The sequence below is a fragment of the Medicago sativa genome, chromosome 3 (assembly GCF_051527215.1).
Source record: "Medicago sativa cultivar Bolivia chromosome 3, Bolivia_mono, whole genome shotgun sequence".
Classification (NCBI taxonomy): Eukaryota; Viridiplantae; Streptophyta; class Magnoliopsida; order Fabales; family Fabaceae; genus Medicago; species Medicago sativa.
Genome location: NC_140751.1, coordinates 35,633,489 through 35,659,137, shown reverse-complemented (window position 1 = coordinate 35,659,137; position 25,649 = coordinate 35,633,489). Strand labels below are relative to the sequence as shown.

The following is a 25,649-nucleotide window of genomic DNA, read 5'->3' as shown; positions in this document are numbered from 1 at the left end:
CCCAGGCTAAACGCCACCTAAGCGAAGGGTGAAAGCCTTCTTTATTTGTTACTCTTTTAACTACTCCCTCTGTACATTTAAATATAAATTCTTTTTCAAATTATTAGATGCATTTATTATTTTTTTCCCTAAATATACCCATTAATTGAAGAAAATGCTACTAACATGTCTTCAAATATGAAAAGTCAACTTTAATAAAGATACAAACAAAGGACAATTTGGTAATATTAAAACATAAAATAGACACATTAATTGCACTAACCACTTTTCTTAAGAAATGTAAAAAGGGAAATGCTAACCATTGCCCTTGGGGCATTGGATAAAAGAACAAAAATAGAAATTTTGTGTTGGAAATTGATAAAAAGTGGTTCAAGTCAACTTGTAAAAAGTTTACAAATTGTTGTTTTCAATGTAAAACTACTAATTTTGGTTACCTTAACCATTGCCCTGAGGGCAATGGTTAGCAAGACCCATGTAAAAAATGCAAAGGGTGTTTAAATACAAAAACAGATGGAGTATTTGACAGAATTCGTAAAAATTAACAAATATCTTTGTCTATAAATTTTATCAAAATTGCTATGCCGAACGTATTGGGGTTTGAATCTCGATTCCTCAATCTCTTAATGTGAGTTTCAATGGTTTACATTTTCGACAATAAAAAGATACGATATATTTTTCCAGACATAAGTATAAATCTGGGATTAATTTCTTATAAAGTCTCAAAGTTGGATCTATAGCACTCATTAATTTAATGTATTATTATTTTTGTTGAATTTTAAAGAAAAATGCTGACATTTTCCAAGATGGTTTCCATTGATATTTCAAAGTGTCATATCCTCTTTGTTTGACTAACTTCAAAGTGGGATAAGACGAATTCTATAAATAGCAACCCAATCGTAAACCACCTCTTACTATCTTTTCAACTTAAAAACAAAACTCCAAAAATTAAGATGAAGACTTCTCCTAACATATCTCTCCTACTCCAGTTAACACTCATCTTCCTCTCTTTCATCTACTTCTCCAAATCAAACGCTTCAAACGATTTATCCTGCCATCCCAATGATAAAGCCGCTCTCCTCAAAATAAGAGACCATTTCGGCGGCCCTAACGGACCCCTATCCGACTGGCACACCAATGCAGACTGTTGTATTGATGACTGGTTCTACGTCGGGTGTCGAGCCGAACACCAAGGCAGCACAGTCGGTAGAGTCGTCGCTGTCACCTTCGGGAGTACTTTTGGTTTGTCTGGTACGATTCCAGCGGAGTTCGGCGACCTCCCTTTCCTTGGAGAACTCTGGTTGGACGGAGGTATCAACATAACTGGGCCAATCCCTAACTCTTTCAGCAAACTCAAAAAATTGCGAAGCCTCAAGCTTAACTCCAACAACCTTAGTGGCCCGATCCCCACCTTCCTAGGCCGGTTGAAGCGCTTAGAAGAGGTTGATTTGTCTAACAACAAGTTATCCGGTGTTATTCCGGCGTCGCTCGCCACCCTACCGTCTCTATCCAAGTTGAATGTTAGCTCTAACCAGCTGTGTGGTGCGATACCTACTGGGTTGAAGAAGTTGGAGAAGAGTATGTTTGAGCATAATAAATGCCTTTGTGGTGCTCCTTTAGCAGCTTGCAAGTGAGGCCTACCAGCAAGCATATGAAAGGAGTGACACCTACCGATATTACTTTATAAATATTTTATTTGATATATTTTTTTAAAGGGTGTGTCACGTGGCACAAATTAATTGGGAATGGTATATGCCATTATGATACACAAGTGCTATCTGTATGAAAGGAGTATATGTTTGAGTCATTGTGTGGGAATTTTATTTTATTAAAATAATGTTGTGTGTTCAGTACTCATACGTAAAGAATAAGGGTCCTTTTGCAAATCTTTCTTTTTTTGGCTATCCCACTTGAATTGTAACATTTCTTTTTTGGCAAGTTTTGAACATGTTTTTTTAAGGAGGTTTTGAGCATGTTAAATAACTAAAATATATTCATCAGATTTTTTTTTTCTTTCGCACCGGTTTCCGCACCATCAAAGGTGGACGACTAATCCGGCTCATGCGTAGAGGCGTGCGCACTGGCCAAGCGTTGTTCCCCTTGGGAATCGAACCCGGTATTCCCCGGCTACGTCCTTGGAAGGAGCTCCTTGCCACTGAAGCCCAAACAACTTGGTTTTCATCAGATTTATTTTAAAAACACCAATGTGGGTATTGGATCCACCATACACCCTCCAGTCACTAATAAAAGCAAAAATCTACATTTTAGATTCATTCATTTAATGATGCACATATGGTCTTTATTATAGACCACATACATCATTAAATGAATGAACCTAAAATGTAGATTTTTGCTTATATTAGTGACCGGAGGGTGTATTTAATATAAGGGAAATGTTAACTAGTATCATCGGGGCACTGTGTAATCAAGTGCATTGGAAATTGAAATGACATTTTTAAAGAATAATCACTTGATTTAGAAGGTTTAAAAAGTGCTCCGGAAATACTCGTTAACAAGACCCTTAATATAATACTGTCAATTTTGGGGTAACCCACCTATCAACTATCTCGATTTAATCTCTTTAACCTTAGTTATTTTGCTTCTTTCTTCTTCCACAGCCCCCACCAGGCCTCCACCACAGCACCCAATGTGGACAGGTTATAAATGCACATAATGGAGGTGTTTCGAATAACAGATGGCTTGCACCACATTGCTGAACAGTCAACTTTTTCTGCTGGTCCAGGCACGCCAACGCATATGTAATTTGGCGACCCCATGTGTTATTATTTTTTGAATGTTCCAATATATGATTATTATGTATAGACATAAATTAAGTTATATTTTATTATTTTATTGATGATCTCTGAACAAAAAATATCAACGAGATATGAACTAGAACTGGAATAAAAACAAATTTTAAAATTTTAATTTTACAACATACTACCTCAAAAGCCTGAAACTATAATAGTGTGTCAAAATATTGCAACATAGCAAAATATATGTGATTACATGTAAACATTAATAACATGATATGTTATGTAAGATATTTTTTGTATTATATTATTATGATTATACAACGATGGTAAGATCGTTTAATAAATTTATGGCTTAAATATGTCAAAGACTTTGTCAATATGGCCTATTTTAATTTTCGTCCTTGCAAAAAAAAAAAAAAATTAAATATGTCTTTGTAAAAAATTGTCTTTTGAAAAGGTTTATGTCCCCACTTTAGCGATGATTTGGCAGTCTTAAGTTCATGTGGTAATTGTTGATTATTCAACTTTTGCCAACAGCAAGGTCTAGATTGTGTTAACCGGGCGGTGGAGGTTATTTTTCAAGGTGATTATGATGAAGCTTCGTATACGGTTTATGTTAATAATGATTGGAAATATTGGGTGGTTTGCATGGGAGTAAGAAGGTGGATGTGGAGGATGTGTGAGGGATAGGGAAAGCTATTGGTGTTTATTCAACTGTGATAATCATAATATGTTCAGTGTGCTTTCTAGAGCGGGGAAAGGTCGGAGAGAGGGAGTTCGAATGGGGAAGGGTGTTAGGCGTGTTGTTTGGAGGGGGTAGGGGGAGGTATGTAGGATGAAGGTGGTATCTTAGAGTGTTAGGGGGTTGGGTGGGTTAGAGAAGAGAAAGGAGGTCATGTTGTTGGTTGGGGAGAAGGTTCCGTTTATCTTGTATATTCAATTCACTAAGCTCCAGTTATGTGATGATTTTTATGTGCCTCATTGTGGGGTAATATCCCTTGTGCTTTTTCTTATCAGCGGTTTGTTGAAGCGTCAGGAGGTTTGTCGAGGGTGTGGGATATTTTTGAAGTGGAGGTTTGGACCTCTGTCAGTGGTGATCACTTTTTGATGATACACGGTAGGTTCTTTAATTCCAATGAGGAGTTTTACTTGTTCAATGTGTATGCTCCTTGTGATCATCAAGCGAAGTAGGTGTTGTGGGATTCGTCATCGGTTCGGTTACAGTTGTTGGATGGTAAAAAGGTGTGTGTTTGTGGGGATTTCAATGTTGTTCGGTGTATCAAGGAACGTCGTTCGGCTAGGGATAGTTATATGTCAATAGACTTTGCTCCTTTTAATCAGTTTATTGATGATAACGTCTTAATTGATCTTCCGTTGTGTGGCTGTAAATATACTTGTCAGCAAATACCTTATTTGTTATTTCTTCCTCTTTATCTTCATATGCTAATATTTATCTCAAATATGAACTTTTATTCCTTTCAAAATGTCCAAAATATAATAACATGGAGTACGTAGTAATCAGTTGTTGTATAATGCCAAATTTAATTGGGGAATGGTGTTGCAAGTCCTATTTGCGAGCGTAATGAAGAAATAACATGGGATATGACGACAAGGCTGATGTCGTTGATACATGGTGCTTGGTCACACCACCATCGATGTTGATGGTGTCGATTCAACCTTTGCCTCTGTTGATGGTGTCAATTAAATAGGTATGTTTGGGTGACCTAGAATGCTCGAAAATACTAATTCATTGAATTAATAACTCGATAATTCCCAATAAACATTAAAATTTACTATAGTTTCAGATCTACATCATAAGAAAATAAACAATTAAGGAAAAACTCATGCAAACATTTCATCAAACACTTTGAGTGAAATTATACATAAACCCTAAAAAACTCAAAAATATAACATAAACATTCAAACATTTAAGCAACATAACTCTGTTATAACAAGTATTCATAATACTTGTTATTAGCATTTCAAATCTACAACAAAAGTCTATTAACAAAAAAAATCAAAATTTAAATTACCACTACAATTAAAATTATAATCATAAAAACATATATACCAACTAAAATGTATGTTAATAGCCTTAATGATTACTTACTCGTGATTTTGGAGAAAAAATTGGATGATTTTGAGATATTGAATAATTTTAATAGAGATTTTGAGAGAGGGTGTGTGATAATATAAATTTTGAAAGAGTGTGATGAGAGAATGGCTGGAAGTTTGTTCTGACTTGAATATGTAATACACTAGTGTAACGCCCCGTGCCAAGCACGGGATACATTTTATTTAAAATTCTTTAACGGGTTTTACAAAAAAATAGGTTTTTCAAATATCATTTTATTATTTAAGTTTGATTTCATTCCAGAATTTTGACATTATGTTGTACTTTATCATCATATTTAAAATTGGAATAATAAATCACTGTTTATTGAGACAAAAAAGGTTAAATTTTATAAAGATAAAACTATTTTTGTGAGAGTGGTAAAATAGTGATAAAATAGTGATATAACAATAAAGATATAACTATTTTTATCGGAGTCGCCTTTATAAATTCCCTGAAGATAGAAAAATAGTACATTCAAACTGATATATCTTCAAAATTAATTGACAAATAATTAAAAAAATAATTAAATATTATAATGTGTTATATTTTTAAAATGAAAAAATAAAAACAAATTAGGTTCACCCATTCAAATTCAATTCAATGTTCTTGTAATGTATCTCTGTTCTTGTAATGTATCTTTGTATTTTCTTTCAATACCCACCAGAGTTGGTTTAATTTCTATCATTCTTAAAGGCTCGCTTAAGTATAATTTCTTTTATTGAATCCTTATTATTTTTAGTGTGGAGGGAGTGTGAAAGCTAGGAAAGTCAATTGGGTTAAGTAGGATAAGATGTTTCTTGGTCGATATAATTGTTGCTTGGAGGTTCGTATAGTGCAGAATTTCAACTTATCTTTGTTAAGTGAATTGTTTTGGATGCTAATATGAGTCAATGAGTTTGCGGTTTAAAGTTTTAGCATATTAGAATAGGTTGGAGGGAGTTCATGTGAAGAGTGGGGACAATTAGGCGTATATGTGGTAGAAACACTTCCATAGTGCTAAAATAGGGGCGGAGATGGGGATTTGAAATTGGTTTGATGACAACTTGACGATAGTGGAAAGTAATGAGAAAAATACACTTTTTTGCCATGATTCTTGGTTGTAGAGTGGTCTTTTGTGTATTATATTTAGAAGACTTTTATAGTTATCTCAAAATAACTATGTGCCATTTAAGGAGATGCGTAGGTTAGAGTCGGATGGGGTTGAGACGATGTCATAGATTTTTTTCGGAAGGAGGTGCAGGAGATATATTGTTGTTCTTTGATGGACAACATTTTTTTAAGGCTAGCGTCATTGATAAGTGAACATGGAAAGTTGATCATGGTGAAAGGTACCCTGACAAAGGGGTATATCATCTGATGATGCAGGTGGAGCATAATGAACCTATGGCTCTAAAAAAATCTCATTGGAAACAAAGTAGTTCCTCTAAATGTCTCTCTCTTTTCGTGGAGGCTCTTGAATAACTGAATCTAACAAAGGATAACTTAACTTGATGGAGTATTTTAAATATGGACTCATTTTTATGTTCTCACAGGTGTGAGAAAGAGGAAAATGTTAATCATTTTTATTTTTAGTGTGAATTCTTCGATAATATTTGACATAATATTCTAAAGTGGTTGGATAATTATTGTGTTCTTCCCATTAATTCCTACGAGAGTACTCTTAATGGTTCTCAACGTTTAAAAAAAGGTTAGTTTTTAGTTGATTTTGTTGACTTGTATTTGGATTATTTGGAAATACATAAATTCTTATATTTTTGTCACAAGAACCGGTTTATGGTGTTATTAGATAAATTTACAATTCTCATTTAGTGGTGGCAAAATGCTAAGAAATTAGGTTCGTATTTTGAGTTGCAATGTTGCTGGAATAATCCTTCTACTTGTCTTGGTTATTCTACCTCATGATTTGATTCTTTTATACCTATGCATCTCGAACTTTGTATTTTCCTTTTTAGGCACATCTTGCGCTTGACGGATTTTTAATATAATTGATTGACGTCTTCATACAAACAAAATCCACCTTAGTCAAGACACTAACTACATAAATATATCTATCTATCTATCTATTATAATAAAATGGAGAATAGTGTGCAAACCCTACTCCCCACCCCTAATATCCTATTTTACTTTGTTGCCCTTTATTTTTGCCAATTCATTCCAATTTTTCTCTCCTTAAATTCCCATGTAGAAAAATCCTTTGAACGTCCAACCAATTAGTTATAAACCTGCATTAAAATTGTAACCGACAATACCAGATATCCTATTCTATACTTTCTCTTGCAATCAACCAGATATAATATTCCATACTTTTCCTTTCTATTTTCATTCCGTTTCCACTTTCCAATCCTCTTCTCTTCTCTCTCTCTCTCTCTCTCTCTCTCTCTCTCTCTCTCTCTCTCTCTCTCTCTCTCTCTCTCTCTCTCTCATGGACGATAGGCTGACGATAAATGAAACTGGAAAAATTAAAGAACCAAGACAATGAGAGATGAAGGTAACACCAAATACATCTCCTTTATATATTCTTTCTTTCTTTTCAAAAGTTTAATTTCAATCCTTTTTTTTTTTTTTTTACTTTAGGTTGCAGGAAAAGATAAAGGCATGAGAGAGGATGAACACAACTTTGGTTCCTTTTATTCAGAATATTTAAGTTTCAATGTATTGAACTTTTTTTGTTTGGTTTATGGTTTGAGGTAAAAAAAAAAGTTACAGTAGAAACTCTTTAAATTAATACTCGGTAAATTAATAAACTCTCTAAAATAATAAATTTGTCCGGTCCCGACTTGGGCCAATGTAAAAAATTGAAAAACTCGATAAAATAATAAGATAATAATTTTTCAGGAGATCCCTTTATAATTTTCGGTCCCAAGAAAATCATAAATTAATAATTCATAAAAACTGAAAAAAAAAAATATTACACTCTATTGAAATATGATTCATTAGTTGTCTGTTTTCCTTTATTTATATATTTTTATTAAGTTAGAATCTATTTATGTGATTTATTTATATATATGAGGTGTTAGTATTTTATTATGTGGCATTATTCTATTATTTATTAGAATATGAGAATTATTAGTGTAAGTAGAATTGGAGGTTAGAATAGAAAGAAGAATAAGTTATTGGGCCTAAATAGATTTAGGAAGAGTGATTAGTATTATAAATAAGGAAGCTTAGGTTAGAAAGAGTTTTTACGTTAAACCGCTTTTTGGAGAAAGAGGAGAACTCAGAGAGAGAGAACCCTAGGAACGAAGAACGCTGCGTTTGATTTCAGAAAAACAATCTAAGGTAAGGGTGAGACTATCTTTCACTAATATTAAGCATGTGAATCATTAGATTGCATCTAACATGTTTTAGTATGAGTTTTGTAAGATTATGAGAATTAGGGTTTGAGTGAGAATTGATGATTAGGTGATGAAAAACCGTTGAATTGATGTAAGGGGGAGTCTATATTCACCATAAGGGTTGTATGAACATATGGCTAGTGAAGGGTTGTGTTTTCCAATTTTTTTATGATTCTTTAATGAATTCATGTCTAAGTCGTGTTCTATTATGCTCTTGTGATTTTGTGTGAATTACTGTCGCTGAATTCATTAGTTTTATGTGCTAAATTCATGCTTAATTCATGATTATGTTCTGTTGTTTATTTCATATCTTATCGAAGTTTGAAAAAGTCCTAAAAATTGATAGTTTAACTTGTTTAGAGATATGGTAAACAAAGGAATAGAGAAAATCGTGAGACAGCCGAGTGAGAAAATTCAATTAATTAACGGTTATTTTGGAGAGAAATAAGGGAAATCAAGTTTATAGGAATTAAGTGGCCGAGTAATATTATCAACGTAGCTAAATTATGTTAACTAACCCCTAAACTACTGAGTATTACCAATCAAAGTATCAAGATAGCTAAATCATGTTAACTAGAGCCATTATTCTTATTTATATTTTTGGTTTTAATTAATCTATTAAACTTGATAGTTAGTGTTGCTTGTGCATGCTCCGTTTAAGCTGTAGTAAATCATTATATTGATCTGTGCATAACTGTATGGCCAAATATCACTTTTTTGATTTGTTCAATTTTATATTTGTGCAACATATATTAGATGCGCTTTCTAGGTATGATTTTGTCCTTTTCACGGTGCCCTTCAATTATGTAACTCAAACCTTGGCACTTAATTTGGTATGAATTGTTCCTGTTATTAATTTTTAATTGTGCATCATGAAAATATTTATCAAATTGAGACGTGCTTGTAGAACAATGATATGCTTATATGTTCTATTGTGGTAAAAGACAATAAAATCCAAGATTTATTTTAGAAGGTTCATTTAGAATTCTTAAATTAAGTTAGTTACTTGATAGCCATGATCAATACCTATTAGCTAGAGTTAGAATCAGATTGTTTTTGTCAACGAGAATTTCGTTAACGGTGAACCTTTGTTTCCGAGTTTGTGGCTTATAATTATAGTGCATATTTTGATTTAAATTAGTTATGCCATTGCATGTTTGTGTGCTCTAGATTTTTATTTAAAATGAAAATGTCTTGCTGTTTTGGCATTTAGACAATTGGCTTTGATATTTAAAATACTTTTAAGAATAACAATGATAAAAGGATTATTAAGCTTTATATGATACATTATCCGAAGATGACCTATTTGAAGATATGTAATTTAAAGATGTGTTCTATAAAGATGTGTTATTTGAAGATGTGTGTTTAAAAATGTCTTATATAAAGATGTGTTATTTGAAGATGTGTGATTTAAAGATGGATTATATAAAGATGTGATCTTGTTATTTATGCACTATAAGAGTTAATTATGATACTTCTGTTGATGCGAGGTTTAAGATGTTGTTGATTATCATTTGATGCTGTTATACTATGATGCTGATATGAGATGAATTATTTATATGCTGCATATACTGCTGAGTCTTATTTAAGATGTAAGTGTCGGTCTAAGTCAAAGAGTTATAAGATGTTCATGAAGTTCTAAGACGTAGGAAGATTGAGTCCATTGCATACTCATTAAAGATGGGGGCTTTAGGCCCGACAGCTTTATGCTCAAACTATGTTGGGGGCTTGAGGCCCGGCAACTTTATGCTCAAACTATGTTGGGGGCTTTAGGCCCGGCAGCTTTATGCTCAAACTACGTTGGGGGCTTTAGGCCCGACAGCTTTATGCTCACTTGTTGAAGAGCCTAATTACGCTCATATATGTTGCTGAATGGTACCACATGCATTTGCATATCAAGAAGTTTCACGATGATTTGAGTCGTTAAGTTGTTAAGAGTTGCATTGTCAAGTTGAGTCGCATTGTCGAGTCAAGTATCAAGTTGTATATGATGTCTGATGTTGAATTAAAAGATGTTTGAGTATGATTTAATGATGATATTTTATGATGATATGTGACGATGAATGTGACTGCTATATGATGATATATTGCTAAGATGAAATGATGATGTCTATGTATTTGATTATAATTGTTAAATTATAAGATGTTTATATTGTTAAATATAATTTAAGATTTACAAGCTTGATATTATTGTTTGAGAAATCTCACCCCTTCTGCTTGAAAATGTTGCTCTTCGTATGGGTAACTTGCAGGTAATCAAGATTAGCTGCGGTCGTGGGTGACTATCTCTCACTGTGTCCTTAGGTGCTCTGATACGTAATGGGATGGGGGTTTTGATACTATTTTCTGTTCCTTTACGTATTGCCTTTTTGAAGTTTATGAATTATTATTGAACTAAGAATTTATGAGATCATTTAAGATGAGGCCTGCGTGCCAAGACTATTTTAGATGTTGAATTAATTCCACTGCGAGATATTAAATAATTTGTTGATTGAATTTGAAGGATAAATATTTATTTATTCCATTTATGATTTTTAAGAAATGTGACATTCCGTTTTGTGAAGAAAAAAAACTCTGATTTTATTAAGAAATTTTTACGTTGGGAAAAAGGGGTGTTACAGACAACAACAACATTTTGAGATTCACCAGAAGATAGAAAAAAGTTCAACTCTTCAACATACTCTCCAAAAAGAGTACATTTAACGCGATACCTATTCAAAATTGTCAAAGATTATACAAATATTAATTAATACCATAAATATTAATTAGAATATAGTTATCAGAGAATAGTTATCAGAGAACCAAAGAATAGAAAAAGAAGAACTATATTTTGTGATTCTTGTGTACTCGTACCCAAAGGCGCTACTATTTATATAGAAAAATAGTACCATAACGGTTAATATCTATTAATTATTAATTTGACTGTTTTAAAATTAATATTATCAACGTCTTTAATATTATAAAATGTGCATTAAATGATTTGATTATATTTCATGTAACCTACAAAAAATTAACTTCATAATATTTGAAATTTAATAATATCTTATTAATATTAAGTAATATAATTTTGTAACGAATAAATATTAATTATATAACCTTAAAAACTAATTACTACAATTAAATTTTTAATTAGTAGGTTACTGTAATAGTGTAACGGACAAAAATTCAAAATATAATTTATTGAAGTTATATATTATAATTTTGTAACCTACCAAATTTTTAATGTAACGTATAAATGTTAATCGAATACTAATATATTAATAATTATTTGATTGTAACGTACAAATTTTTAATGTAACATATAAATTTTAATCAAAACAATAATTATATTAATAATCATTTGATTGTAACGTACCAACTTTTTAATGTAACATAGAAATTTTAATCAAAACAATAATTATATTAATAATTATTTGTTTGTAACCAACTATGTATTTTATGTACAATTTAATGTTAAATAAAAAACGGTTTTTAATAATAATTATAATTATTAAGCTTGTATTAAAAATAAGGAGAAATTTTTGGAACTAATGCCAAGTAGGATTTTGTTGAGGTGGACATCTTTAGAGGAGAGGATTTTGAAATAGGCTATTTCTAAGAACTCTAAATTGTTAGTATAAAGATACGCAATGGTAGTTAACTACTGCTTGGGGTAGTTTTGTAACTTTAATGTGTTTTTAGGAAGTTTCTTATGTTAGAAAAGTAACTTTCGTAATGGTTAGATATATAAAGCGTAGTAATATGAAAGATCAAGGAATACTAATTCTACAACATCTCTAAAAATAATTAAAAAATGTCGCTAGGAATGTGTCTCTTAAGAAACTAATATGACTGTAAACCTCAGAAATTGAAGAACCACGTTGTGCCTAAAGAGTAGAATTGGGACACACAAGTAGTATTGGTTGGACGCCCACTTTAGAAACACAAGAGTCAAGACATGAATAAATCTAATAGGTCACTTCAACATAAGGATGGAGGTATGTCGCCAGAGAAATTGAAAAAAAAAAAAAAAAACCACGAAGTTCATATGAATTCTTTTTGGTGGGAAACAGAGGAACTTGAAACCAAGGGATTAAAGTAAGCAAATGAATGACGAAGTTTTAAGAATTTATATATGTTTAGTCTGACGTTAGGCAAACAAGTTTGGCGGTTGATATCGCAGTCAGACTCCATGGTTTCGAGACATTTTAAGGTCATGTAATGTAATATCCTAGGTGCGGTATTATAGACAGTCACCACCAATAAAAGTTGAAAAAATTTAGTCTCGTTTCCTTTTCAAGGGGGAAAAATGGGCTATAATGAAAGTATAGGAAATCAATGTTGTGTGTGATTTAAAAGAAAAAAAATATATCAATCAAATCACCCCTAATAAGTAAATAAACAGACTGTCAAATTAGATTGTGTAAACTTCATTGTCATCCAAAACTCAAAAACCATAAGTTTAATCAAAAGAAAAACTAGCTAGTAAAATTTGGTGCTTCCTATCACTAACTCATTATTCCTACCCTGCAAATAGTCCAAAAACCCAAGTATGCTTCCCTGGTATTCTAGCCCTTCACATCATATATTCAAAATGTGCATCCCCAAAAATTTACACAATTCAACGTAAGACACTCCTTAGATCAGATTTTTGCTGAGGAGTTAACCTTGAGGGATACTTGATGTCAAATTTGATTTTTAAAGTTCCCTTCCTCCCTGGTTGTTTGGTTATTGGCATCCCTTCATTGGGGACTTTGTGCTCATAGTCAGGTGTGACTACATTTGGCAACTGGACAAAAAGAATCCTTCCATCCAAAGCAGGGATTTCCAATGTTTTATTTGTGAGAGCATCTGCCACAGTTATCTTTTGGATAATCACAAGATCATTTCCATTCCTAGTATAACGAGCGTGTGGTGTCTCGTCAATCACAAAAATAATATCAGCTGGGATGATGCCAGGCTTCTTGTCACCCTTCTCTTTGAAGGTAACCTTTGTCCCTTTTTTCCATCCAGCTTTTACATCAATAGTCAACACCTCCTCCTCAACATTACTATACCTGAAATGGGATTGCACAAGTTAAACAGCATAAGCAAACAGATATTTTTTATTTAAGAGATGAATGAACTGTACAAAAATTTTTCAAAAATGATAATCATGCTATTAGTATAACTTGTCAATCCTTTCCAAATTCTTCTATTCAATAGAGTAATTTTATAAACTCAGAATCTCCTACTATAACAGATAAATCGGTCTAATCATAATCTCATACAAACTGTATGGAAAAAAAAAAACTGAACTATAAGCCGTTTGTTCAACATATCCTTACCACTTCTCAGTTTTGATTTGATTAGTAATTTTGTTTATTGGGTGGATATGGTGGGATATCCATTGGTTAAGTTGTTAGCAGAACACACTTTAACTTATCCAAGCCAAAAGTTCTGTGGAATGATAAACTGTAACTGTAACTAAAACTGTAACTGTAGTTATTTAGTAGAATGATAACAGAACAGAATTCTTTGATTTTTTTAAATTCTCTCAGTAACTATCACTTTACCCCTCTCGGTCACACATTTAATCATACCAAATATACCAAAAAAGTGACAAATTAACTACAAACTTGAGGGATGTTCGGTTTGACTACTGCTTTCAAATTTAAATTCACTTTGTTTCCTATTTTTCTAGGATTTGCACATGAAACAGTGAAAAATAACTAAACTGTTTTCAGGGACTTTCACAAACCTGGATCAAATTCCACTTAAACCTTAACTAAAAAGTAAGCACAAATTCTACATTGACCAATGAAACTTTCAGTAAGATTCTCAACCATCATCAGAAAAGAGCAAAATTTATAATTGATAGAAAATCAAAAACGGTCCAAACTCAACTATGCCTGGAAATAATCTTTGAATCAAATGAAATATACTATAAACCATTAGATACCACACTGTTACATTCCCAATCCTATCGAGAGAAATGTAAAAACTGAATAACAAAACTAAATTCTAACAGATCCTATACTATCCTATCATATTAGAATCAGATATAGTCCTTAGCAGCAGTATCTACCATCTTGGGGTTTGAACCATCTAGAATATAAGTATTGCATATCAGGTCTATCAGAAACATCACCCTTTCTAAGATTGAGGGTGTATGTTGCGTTCATATTTTTCAAGCATACATTCTAATCACTTGCAATGATTTAATATAACTTTAAAACTCAATATTGATAAATTTCAACTTCACTACTCATACGAAAAATTTCAATGTTCACTGTTCCTCGCCATGAGAATCAAATACAAGGAGAGATAGAAATACAGCATTTTTTAAGTGTAAAAAACTGGCTTTTCAATAAAACACAAAAAACCATGTTCTAAGCACATTATCAAAGATACATATCAGTATAACTCCTTCCCATTCCTTTGCCTCCCCTCTCACCAGAGCCTTCTTTTATCCTACCTTCTTAACTCCCAAACAGAACCAAAGCACGAACACTCCTCGGATTAGGAGTGCCCCGACACGACACCGACACATATCATATAATTACACTGAATTATGTGATTTTCTCAAATTATTAGTGGAGTCGGCGTGTCGGTGTCCGTATCCGTGCTTCAAAGGAAGCAACTGATATTATGAATCACTCTAAGCAAAAAAGGGTTGTCATTATATGAGTTTGCATTAATAATTAGTAATTAATTTCGATCCCAATTTCATAAACTTGGGGTCTGTACTCTCAGAACAATCAAGTCAGAGCATTGAGTTGCTCTGTTATCAACCATTATAGTTATGTTTAACACTAATATAACACTACTATTATCAATAACTCCAGGCTAAAAGGGAAATGTTGTCACTTCAATTTCATAATCATGCTAACCTAATTACATAAATTTGTATTTGGATTATCAATATGGTTTAATTAAGTCCGAATTTTGTATTTTGTAGGACTAAACACTAAATATTTTGGAATATTTATGTGTCATTTACTTAATTAACCCTGATAATTAGTAGTTTCAATCAACAAATCATAACATAAACCAAAAAGGGGTCGTCACTTCAATTCGATAAACATGAATCAATAAATTTGTAATAATTAGTAAATTCAACGAACAAAACATTAAAACATAAACCCTAATCAATTACAACAAAAATTAAACAATACATATCATAATAATAACAAAAATAAAGTTAGGGTTTATCAAAATTGAATTACCCAGCATGATTAACTACGGTTCTGGTAATCTTTATCCTTCTGCTAGTCCCATTGTACAATTCTTCAAGACTGCAAAACAATGTTCTCACAATAGGATCATCCTTCTTTGCAAAACCATTCTCACGACCAAAGAAATCATTGTAAATATCATCAGCAGAGCGATGATTATACTGATAATCTGAAGATGAAGATGGAGCGTTACCGCGAGAACGACAAGAAGAATGCCGTGGAGGGGCGGCACCACCGTATTGAAGGCCTTCTTCACCGTATTGGTCATAGATTTCCCGCTTTACCGGATTACTGAGAATATCGTAAGCTTGAGAAACGAGAATGAATCTGCGTTCAGCCTCGATTCTTTTTTCAGGTGGGTGTTTGTCTGGGTGATGTATTAAAACTAGTCTTTTGTAAGATGTTCTTAATTCTTCTTCTGTTGCGTTTCTGTTCACTTTTAAAACGTTGTAGTAATCCATGGATGGATTGCACTGACAGTGTACTGGAAAGAGAACAAGGTGATTTGGATTTGAATGTTTTTGAACAGAGAAGAGAAGCGTCGTGTTTATATATACGCTCTGACATAAATGCGCACGCGTAACTCTACGCTTTCTATGGAGTGGTACGGGGTATTTTTTTTTTTTTTTACAAGCTATACGGGGTATTTCTCTTTTGCAAAAATTAATTAACGGAAATATGGAACGAATTAATGAAATTAATTAACGGAATTCATCGAAAAAAGAAATTAATTAACGGAATTAATTAATGAAAGATGCTAATGATACAATTGTAAATAAGAACAGGTTGAACTTAACTAGGTTTTACGAGGTTTAAATTTTGTAAATAAAAAATTTTAAAAAGTTGAAGTTTGATTTGTAGTCTTTTATAGACTTATTTTTTAAGATTTAATATAATTTTTCGAAGGGATCTCTTTGTATCATTAAATGTCCGTATTTTATAAGGAATTATTTGAAAAGTAATTTGATTCATTTTCTTTTTCTCACTATCCTTTTTTTTATCTCTTTTTCTCAGTGACTAGAAATTATCTTTTTAAGGAGAATAAGTGGAGTATTCGCAGTTTAAACCATAGCATGTGCATATATTATATACAATGTCCTTATCAATTAAGATAAGCTCACGAGGACTGATCCATGTTTAAATAGATGGAAGAACTAATAGACAAATGTTACTACAAAGTGTATGTGTTTTTCTAAAATTTGGGTCAAATACATTTGATTTTTTAAATTACTTTTACTTTTGTTTTATTTAAGAGAGTCGTACATTTTGTTTCTAATTCTATTTAATTTAAAATTATTAAATAAATCATTTTTCTTTGCTAATTAATCATACACATCTCTTATTATCAGTGGCGCAGTCAGGATTTTTCTAGAGCCTGGGCTAAATTTTTATCCCAAATTCATATATGACATAATATATATATATATATATATATATATATATATATATATATATATATACATATACATATATAGAGTCATATATAGAAATAAAAGAGGTTCAATATTTTTTCAACAAAAGTATAATTTGAAATAAGAGAGAAGAAATATAACCTGACAATGGCGTGCTAAATAAAATTAGGAGGTAAATGCCCTTTCCGCGACCTCTTCTAGTCTTGAACGACCCCGAACCGGTATTTCTTCATCCATATTTGGCACCAGAATACCTTTAGCAACACAAAATTCTTGTACTTCAACAAAACGGTCTTCGCAGTGTGAATTTATCAAAACGTTTCACAAAACGTATTAAAACTATTTATATTATCATATAATGTATAATAACTTAGATCAATACTTTTTTCCATAATTATAACATGTTTAAAGTAAATAGAATAATAAAAATAGACTACATTTAGTAAAGATAGAATGTTTGACAGATTGAAAAGAAATTAACTAATAAATAACTACTCATAACATATCTTTAAACAAAGTTCATGATCAATTAACTACATTTAGTTCACATCATAAATTTTTATGAATAAAAAAGAGGCATTAAAGTGCCAAAAATGGTGTAAAAAATAATAAAAATGGTGAAGAAATAAATAAAAACAAAATTGGCTCGGCTGGATTAAATCTGGACCACTTGATGCATCAAGGGGTCCAAACTTAATCACTAAAGGGCTCATCACAGCCACAAGATCTAAATCAAAGAGTTAAAAAAAAAAACAAGGGTGCACAGTATACGATGGGCAGGCGTGCGTGTGAACATTCAGCAAATAGGACAAAAAAGTTGTGGGACCCGCGTGAGTCAATGGAAGAGAAAGAGAGTCCACTCTTTCTTCTTCCTCTAGCCACGTGAATGAACAACACAAAAACCATCAAAGCTTCAAATTTTTTAAAACCTCAAATATTCATGAAATCTCACAAACTAAAATACCATTTTGCTTGGATTTTCACGCTGATCATGAATCTAAGCTTATATTTCAAAGTGAATGTTTGCATAGAGAGAAAAGCAGAGCCTGGGCAAAAGCAAGTAAAGCAGAAGCAGAAGCATGGAGTCGCGACTAATGGGTTGGGTTTGTTGCAAGTAAAGCAGAAGCAGAGCCTGGGCACTAGCCCAGCCTAGCTGGGGGGTAAAACCGCCCCTGCTTATTATAATGTCATTTATATGCTTTTCCATTATAAAAATTATGGTTCTCAATGACATTTATACGTCTTGATTTTTTAAATTACTTTTACTTTTGTTTTATTTAAGAGAGCGTACATTTTGTTTCTAATTCTATTTAATTTAAAATTATTAAATAAACCATTTTTCTTTGCTAATTAATCATACTCATCTCTTATTATAATGTCATTTATGTGCTTTTCCATTATAAAAATTATGGTTCTTTATGACATTTATACGTCTTAATTTTTTAAAGTACTTTTACTTTTGTTTTATTTAAGAGAGCGTACATTTTGTTTCTAATTCTATTTAATTTAAAATTATTAAATAAACCATTTTTCTTTGCTAATTAATCATACTCATCTCTTATTATAATGTCATTTATGTGCTTTTCCATTATAAAAATTATGGTTCTTTATGACATTTATACGTCTTAATTTTTTAAAGTACTTTTACTTTTGTTTTATTTAAGAGAGCGTACATTTTGTTTCTAATTCTATTTAATTTAAAATTATTAAATAAACCATTTTTCTTTGCTAATTAATCATACTCTTCTCTTATTATAATGTCATTTATGTGCTTTTCCATTATAAAAATTATGGTTCTTAATGACATTTAAACGTCTTCAGAATTTATGATATTTAATATCACTTATATGCTTTTACATTAAATAATTTTTGTATTTTAATGTCATTTATGTGTACTCTTGTTACATAATCTTCTTCAATTTAATGTCATTTTTGCATCTTTCTGTTACGAGTTTTTGTTTTTTAATGTCATTTATACATCTTCTCCTTATTTCCTTCGGTCTTGAATATAAGCAACAACAAAAAACCACACCCTTTAAGAAAATGGAAAATGTTAACTTGTGCCCTTAAGACACAAGATAAGGAACCCAACATAATAACTTTTTGTTGGAATGTGTGCATTCAATTGAATTTTTGAATTTATAATAAATAGAATGCACAAAATTTGAGGGAATATTTCTACTTTTGGATTCCTTATCTTGTGCCCTAAGGGCACATGTTAACATGACCCTAAGAAAATTAGTTGGTGTCATTTATTTCTCTCAAAGTTATAAATTAGCTAGAAGTTCTAAATTACCCTTCATGAGAACTTGTTCCATGAAAAGAAAAAAAAATCACATTAATTGAAGAGTAATTTATGAATAGTAACATTAAATATGATTGAAGTAGTTGACATTTGCTTATATTCAAGATCATCATTTTTTTTTGTTTCATATATTCAAGACCGGAGGGAGTATATAATTTCTACATTTGAATGTCATTTATACGGCTTTCTGTTACATAAATTTGTCATTTAAGCGTTCTCCCATTAGAGAATTCTAGCAAATAATGTTATTGATGCACCTTCCCAATACACAATTTATACACTTTAATGTCATTTATGCACTTTCACATTAAGAAGTCTATGAATTTTAATGTCATTTTTCTCCTCTCCGTCATAGAATTTCTGCATTTTAATGTCATTTGTGTGACTTACCGTTAAAGAGTTTTTTTTTTTGAGGGAAACTTACCGTTAAAGAGTTAATGCTTTATAAAGTCATTTAAATGTATTCTCATTTTAGAATTTATGCATTTTAATGACATTTATACTCCTTCTGTAACGTCCGTTTCGATTATTTAATTATTTTGAAGAGTTTTAGCATATATTTATATGATTTATGTGATTTATGAAACTTACGCGATTTATACGTGATTTAATGTGATTTATAAGATTTATGTGAGTTATATGATTTTTAGAGATGTTATGAGATGTTGTGACTTATTTTATTATTTAATAAAATAAGATTCGAAAATAAAATAATTATAAAGAAGTGGGGCTGTTTTATAAATTTAGAGAGTTTAGTGGTTTAAGAGGAAATAGAAAAGAATAGAAGAGATATAAATAAGAGAAGTTAGGTAGAAAGACATAGAACGTACGTTTTTGGTGAAAAAGAGAGAAAAGTCAAGAGAAGAGGATAGAACACTGGAGGCTGCCGATTTCATCTGTTATAAGGTAAGGGTGAGACTAGCTTTCAGTAATATTAATCGTGTGATTCTGAAATTATAATTAACATATGGTAGGATTAGATTGTGAGAATTGATAATTAGGGTTTAATGAGAGAATTGATGATTAGATGATGAAAACTGGTTGAATTGATGTAGAAGTTGTATACAGACCTTAGAATATCCATAGGGTGATTATTAGAAGCTGTGTTGAGGTTAGAAGCATGAGATTAGGTGAAAATTTGAGAAAATCAGAATTCTGCCCGAACCTGACTATCATCGCTCGCCTCGCGAGCAGTATCGCTCGCCACTGCGAGTATATCAGCTCGCCACTGCGAGTATATCAGCTCGCCACTGCGAGCAAGCCTGATGAGCTCGCCTCGCGAGCAGATTAGCTCGCCACTGCGAGCATGTGAGTTTTAGAGTTCCAGAGAGGGGGGTTTCTCTCGCCCTCGCGAGCAAGGCTGTTAGTTGCCCAAAATTGTTTCCTTGCGATCCTTTTCGCACGTGTAGTTAAGAGATGGCCTTGGGGTGTTAGATGGAAATTATTTACGAATATTATGCTGTCTAGAGAGCTTACCTTAAGATAACTAAGGTTGATAATTAATGAGATATTGTTATATAAGTTTTATGTGAATTATGTGTGATGTTTAAGATGTTGTTAATATTCCTTTGATGATGTTATATTATGATGTTGCTTCTGTACTGCCATGTTGCTGTTATTACTGAAATAAGCTGCATGAGTCGATCTAAGATGTTGTCCAAAATGTTGATCATTAATGTCATGAGGTTGTATATGTTGGTCCAAGTTGTAAGTTGTATGATGTCGTCCAAACTATTGGAGTCACCTAAGATGTTTAAGATGTTTAAGATGATTAAGATGTTCAAGATGTAAGATGTTGAGTCCATTTGCACACTCATTCAAGTTAGGGGCTTGATGCCGTGGAGCTTTTGCTCAACCACGTTGGGGGCTTGATGCCCTGGAGCTTTTGCTCAAATATGTTGGGGGCTTGATGCCCTGGAGCCTTTTTACGCTCAATTATGTTGAGGGCTTGGTGCCCTAGATTGGTACCACATACATTTGCATATTCAAAATGATTTAAGATGATAAGAATTGCATAGTCGAGTCAAAGTCGTCAAGTCGATTAAGTTAATTAAGAAGTTGATTATGATGTTTAAGATGATGAATGGTTACGATGTTGATATTGATGAATGATTATGATGTTTAAGACGATGAATGATTATGAAGTTGTTTATGATGAATGATTATGAACTTGTTTATGATGATTAATTATGAAGTGGTTTATGATGATGATGTTTAAGTTGATGATATAATGCTACATGATTATTATTATTATGATAAGTTGATGATATAATGCTACATGATTATTATTATTATGATAAGTTGATGATATGATACTACATGTTTATGATGATGATATGATGCTATATGATATACGATATGATGTTATATGATTTATGATATGATGCTACATGTTATGATGATGATATGATTCTATATGATTTATGATATGATATGTTGATAATGTTTAAGTTGTTAAATGCAAATGATGAATTATACGTTTAATATTATTGTTTGTGAAATCCCGCCCCTTCTGCTTGAAAATGTTGCTCTTCGTATGAGTAACTTGCACGTAACCAAGATTAGTTGCGGTCGTGAGTGGACTCCTCACATGTGTGTCTTAGGTGCTCTAATACGTAACGGGATGAGGATTTGACTTATTTTCTATTCCTTACGTATTGCTTATGAATTTTTATGAATAATTGATGGATAAAGACTTATGAGATTTTTATGATGAGGCATGCGTGCCAAAGACTTTTCATGTTGTTGAACTAATTCCGCTGCGAGGTTTAAAATAATTATGTTGTTGGATTTTTGAAGGATTAATATTTATTATTCAATTTATGATTTTTAAGAAAAGAATGTGACATTCCGTTTAAGTTGTTAAACTCTGATTTTATTTAAGAAAATTTATGTTGGGAAAACGGGGTGTTACAATTGGTATCAGAGCAGGTCGGTCCGTCCGGCCAAGTAGTTGAGTCGCGTTGTGTCGTTTTACAGTTTTGTATTGTATTTAAGTTGTACTTATTGTTGTTTGTTATCTAGAGAACCAATACCTGGTATGAACTATTTGGAGTACAACCATGTTCATATTAATTGTTTTAGTAAGTCGGTGTACTTCTCTTCTGCTGAAGAAGAAAGTGGAGCGGAGTTTGTGTCTACTAAGCAACTGAAGCAGTTAGCACGTGATGGAATTTTGATGTTTTCGCTGATGGCGTCACTGCCTATTGAGATTCAAGCAGTTAGTAATAAGTTGCAAATTGTGTGCGGATTTCCCGAAGTTTTCCTGAAGAGATTGTTGTTTGATCTTACCGACATATCAGGAAGTGTCTGCCGCCAGAAAGAGAAGTGAAATTTTCAATTGATCTTATTCCGGGTACGAAGCATACGTTTATGACTCCTTACCGTATGTCGGCTTCTGAGTTGGCTGAGTTGAAGAAATAGTTGGAGGATTTGCTTGATAAGAAGTTTATACGACCGAGTGTTTCACCTTGGGGAGCGTCGGTATTATTGGTTAAGAAGAAAGATGGTAGTATGAGGTTGTGCATCAATTATCGACAGTTGAATAAAGTAACTATAAAGAATAAGTATCCACTTCCAAGATTGACGACTTGATGGATCAGTTAGTGGGTGCACGTGTGTTTAGCAAGATTGACTTGAGATCGGGTTATCACCAGATTAAAGTGAAAGCTGGAAATATGCAGAAGACGGCTTTTAGAACGCGATATGGGCACTATGAATATAAGGTGATGCCTTTCGGTGTTAGTAATGCACCTGGTGTGTTTATGGAGTATATGAATCGCATTTTTCATGCATATTTGAATCGCTTCGCGGTTGTGTTCATCGACGATATTTTGATTTACTCAAAGTCTGAAGAAGAACATGCTGAGCATTTAAAGATTGTTTTGCAAGTGCTGAAGGAGAACAAGCTTTATGCTAAGTTGTCTAAGTGTGAATTCTGGTTGAAAGAGGTAAGTTTTCTTGGCGATGTCATTTCTGGTAGTGGTATTGCAGTTGATCCGTTTAAAGTTGAAGCGGTATCACAATGGGAGACTCCTAAGTCGGTCACAGAGATTAGAAGCTTTTTGGGATTGGCAGGTTATTACCGAAGATTTATAGAAGGATTTTCTAAGTTTGTGTAACACCCAACTTCTAATAAGCGGTAAAATGCGCGAATATACAAATATATTCTAGAAATAGATGCTACGTCTTCAACACAAAACAAACATACATGTATAAATTGTCAAGTCTCATAAGCATAGCAGCGGAACATATATAATCCAAGTGAATAACATCTCCAAATCTCATGACAATAAATACATATCTCAAATACCATCCATATCTCAACTCCAAACTACATAATCAAAAAAAAAAATCCAACATGCAAGTACAATCCTAGATCAGAGCCCTAATTTAGACACTTGCACATAAAAAGAGGAACCCCGCTCCTCGGCAACATCAAGCATACAGTCTAAGCATCCTGCACTCCATCTACCCGTCCATATGGAAAGGCAGGTGGTAAACCACTGGGGGTTAGCATTACATCATCATAATCCATATAAGATTAAATCAAAAACATTGGAAATGAGAGATATATTCAAGGACAATTCATACATATATTCACAAGTATTCGCAATACTCATATCATTCAATATCTTCAATCCAAGTTCATATCAACAAGTGTGTCATGCACGTATCACAATTCCAACCATATTAATTAACAATTAACAAATTCAATCATTATGCACAACTCAAATGCATTTCAATCCACCAACAATGTATGCAATGACACTAGACTCATCTAGATGCATGTGGTACCATATCACCTCAAGGTCGTCACCTTCGATGCAACAAAAACATCGTATCACCTCAATTGGATATAAAATCCACCACCATCAGTCATGAATGCATGAACATATGACTCGACTACAATGCATATGTTCACACAAACTAATCACCTCAACATCACCAATACTTGTATATATGCAATCAACAACAAATCACCATCACTTAACATATATACAATCACCAACAACATCCATAATTCAAGCAACATATAGTTGTCACATATATACACCACCAATAATCTCCACATAAATCAACATATAGTTGTCACATTTCCACATAATTCCTTACAATCCAAATGAAGGAACAATATCACATATGATCACAAACATCATATTCATCACTCAACAACCGTTCATACATCATTTCATAATCACATTAATCTATTCATAAAGGGTTCATAAGCAATTGACTCTCAAAAATCATTTCTACCAAGTTCGTCTCCAAAATCACAACATCGAAAATATTTAAGCATTTAAGTCAAAACCATGTAAACAACCTTAATCGCCTATGCCATGTATTCTCACAAGTCACATATACGTGCAGTCGAGGTTACATAAGCATTTCATCGGCCAAATATGACGGATTCATAAAAATCACAAAGTTTGTCTCTCTTTATCACTTTTCCAAATGAATACCATTTTGAAAGCAAAACAAGTTAAATCCATCATATCATAGTTTAAACACCTTAATTGAACTCATAGACATAAATTTAAAGTTAAGAAATAATTCATGAGGTTCGGGTCAACTTAGAAATAGTTATGCGAATTTTCGTAAAAATTCACTAAGAACTTTTAAGAGTATTTTCCTCATAACTCAAAAATCAAAAATCATTTTCATGTCAAACTCAAGTCATTGGAAAGCCAACTCAAATATCTACAACTTACATGTTTATATCAAAGGCCAGATCAAAACAGAAACGAGGGAAAAAGACACAAGAACGCGAAACAGAAAAAGCTATCTCTGGGCAATTTCGCTATCAGCGAAATTGTTCCAGACAGTTTCGCTATTAGCGAGTTCCTGCGAATTTCTTCTACAGTTTTGCGGGTTCACACCATTTTCACCCAAAAATCCCCATTTCAAATCCCCAATTCACCAAAACAAATTCCAGAAAGTGTTTATAGGTTCTAATATGTTCAATACACTTAAGCAAACATGAATCAAGCATTAGAAACAACAATCCAACTCTTTTCACCAAAATCATGAAATTTTCTCAAAACACCAACACAACCACAAATCTCCTCACAAATTCATAAACAACAATTCCAGTTACTCCAATTCAATTCCAATAGCTCAATAATCATCAACAACAACTAATGAACACAAATTCATGCACAATTCGACATCATAACTCCATTCCTCGTCAAATTTGCTCAAGAACACAATATACCCATATTTATTCATTTCATCATGTTAATTCACATACTAACATACAATTATCATACAAATCATGTTCCCAAACATAGCAACAACAATCATGCACGAATTTACAACATTTAGGTTCAATTCATCAATTTCACAAAATGGGTAAAAAGGAAAAAAATTATGAAATTATGAGTGAAGCCTAACCCTCTTACCTCTAGCACCAAGAATCTCTAACCCAAGCTTCAATTTAGCTCCTAGATGATGAATTCCTCTTCTAGCTCTAGCCTCCAACCCCTTTCTCTTGTTCTTTCTCTTCAAACCCTTTTCTCCTCTCTATCTCTAT

At 32.4% G+C, this 25,649-nt stretch overlaps 2 protein-coding genes across 2 annotated transcripts; one reads left to right on the top strand and one right to left on the bottom strand.

Moving 5' to 3' along the window:
- The first annotated feature begins 854 nt into the window (after positions 1-854).
- LOC146937354 (polygalacturonase inhibitor-like) lies at positions 855-1,995 on the top strand. The gene has a single exon (XM_085751710.1). It carries the CDS (start codon positions 951-953, stop codon positions 1,629-1,631), a length of 681 nt encoding a protein of 226 aa, XP_085607836.1. The 5' UTR covers positions 855-950; the 3' UTR covers positions 1,632-1,995.
- A 10,559-nt stretch (positions 1,996-12,554) lies between these two features.
- LOC146937353 (uncharacterized) lies at positions 12,555-15,957 on the bottom strand. The gene is made up of 2 exons (XM_085751709.1): positions 15,392-15,957; positions 12,555-13,240 (listed from the first exon to the last, which is right to left on the bottom strand). The coding sequence occupies exons 1-2, from the start codon at positions 15,859-15,861 to the stop codon at positions 12,805-12,807; spliced, it is 906 nt and encodes a 301-aa protein (XP_085607835.1). The 5' UTR covers positions 15,862-15,957; the 3' UTR covers positions 12,555-12,804.
- Between the last annotated feature and the right edge of the window lie 9,692 nt (positions 15,958-25,649).

What these genes read in the sequence shown, in the direction of transcription:
- LOC146937354 (XM_085751710.1), top strand. Translation starts at nt 951, where the DNA reads ATGAAGACTTCTCCTAACATATCTCTCCTACTCCAGTTAACACTCATC.
- LOC146937353 (XM_085751709.1), bottom strand. Translation starts at nt 15,861, where the DNA reads ATGGATTACTACAACGTTTTAAAAGTGAACAGAAACGCAACAGAAGAA. An exon ending in ACCGTAGTTAATCATGCTGG is followed by an intron (nt 13,241 to 15,391) that starts GTAATTCAATTT and finishes ATCCCATTTCAG; the next exon opens with GTATAGTAATGTTGAGGAGG.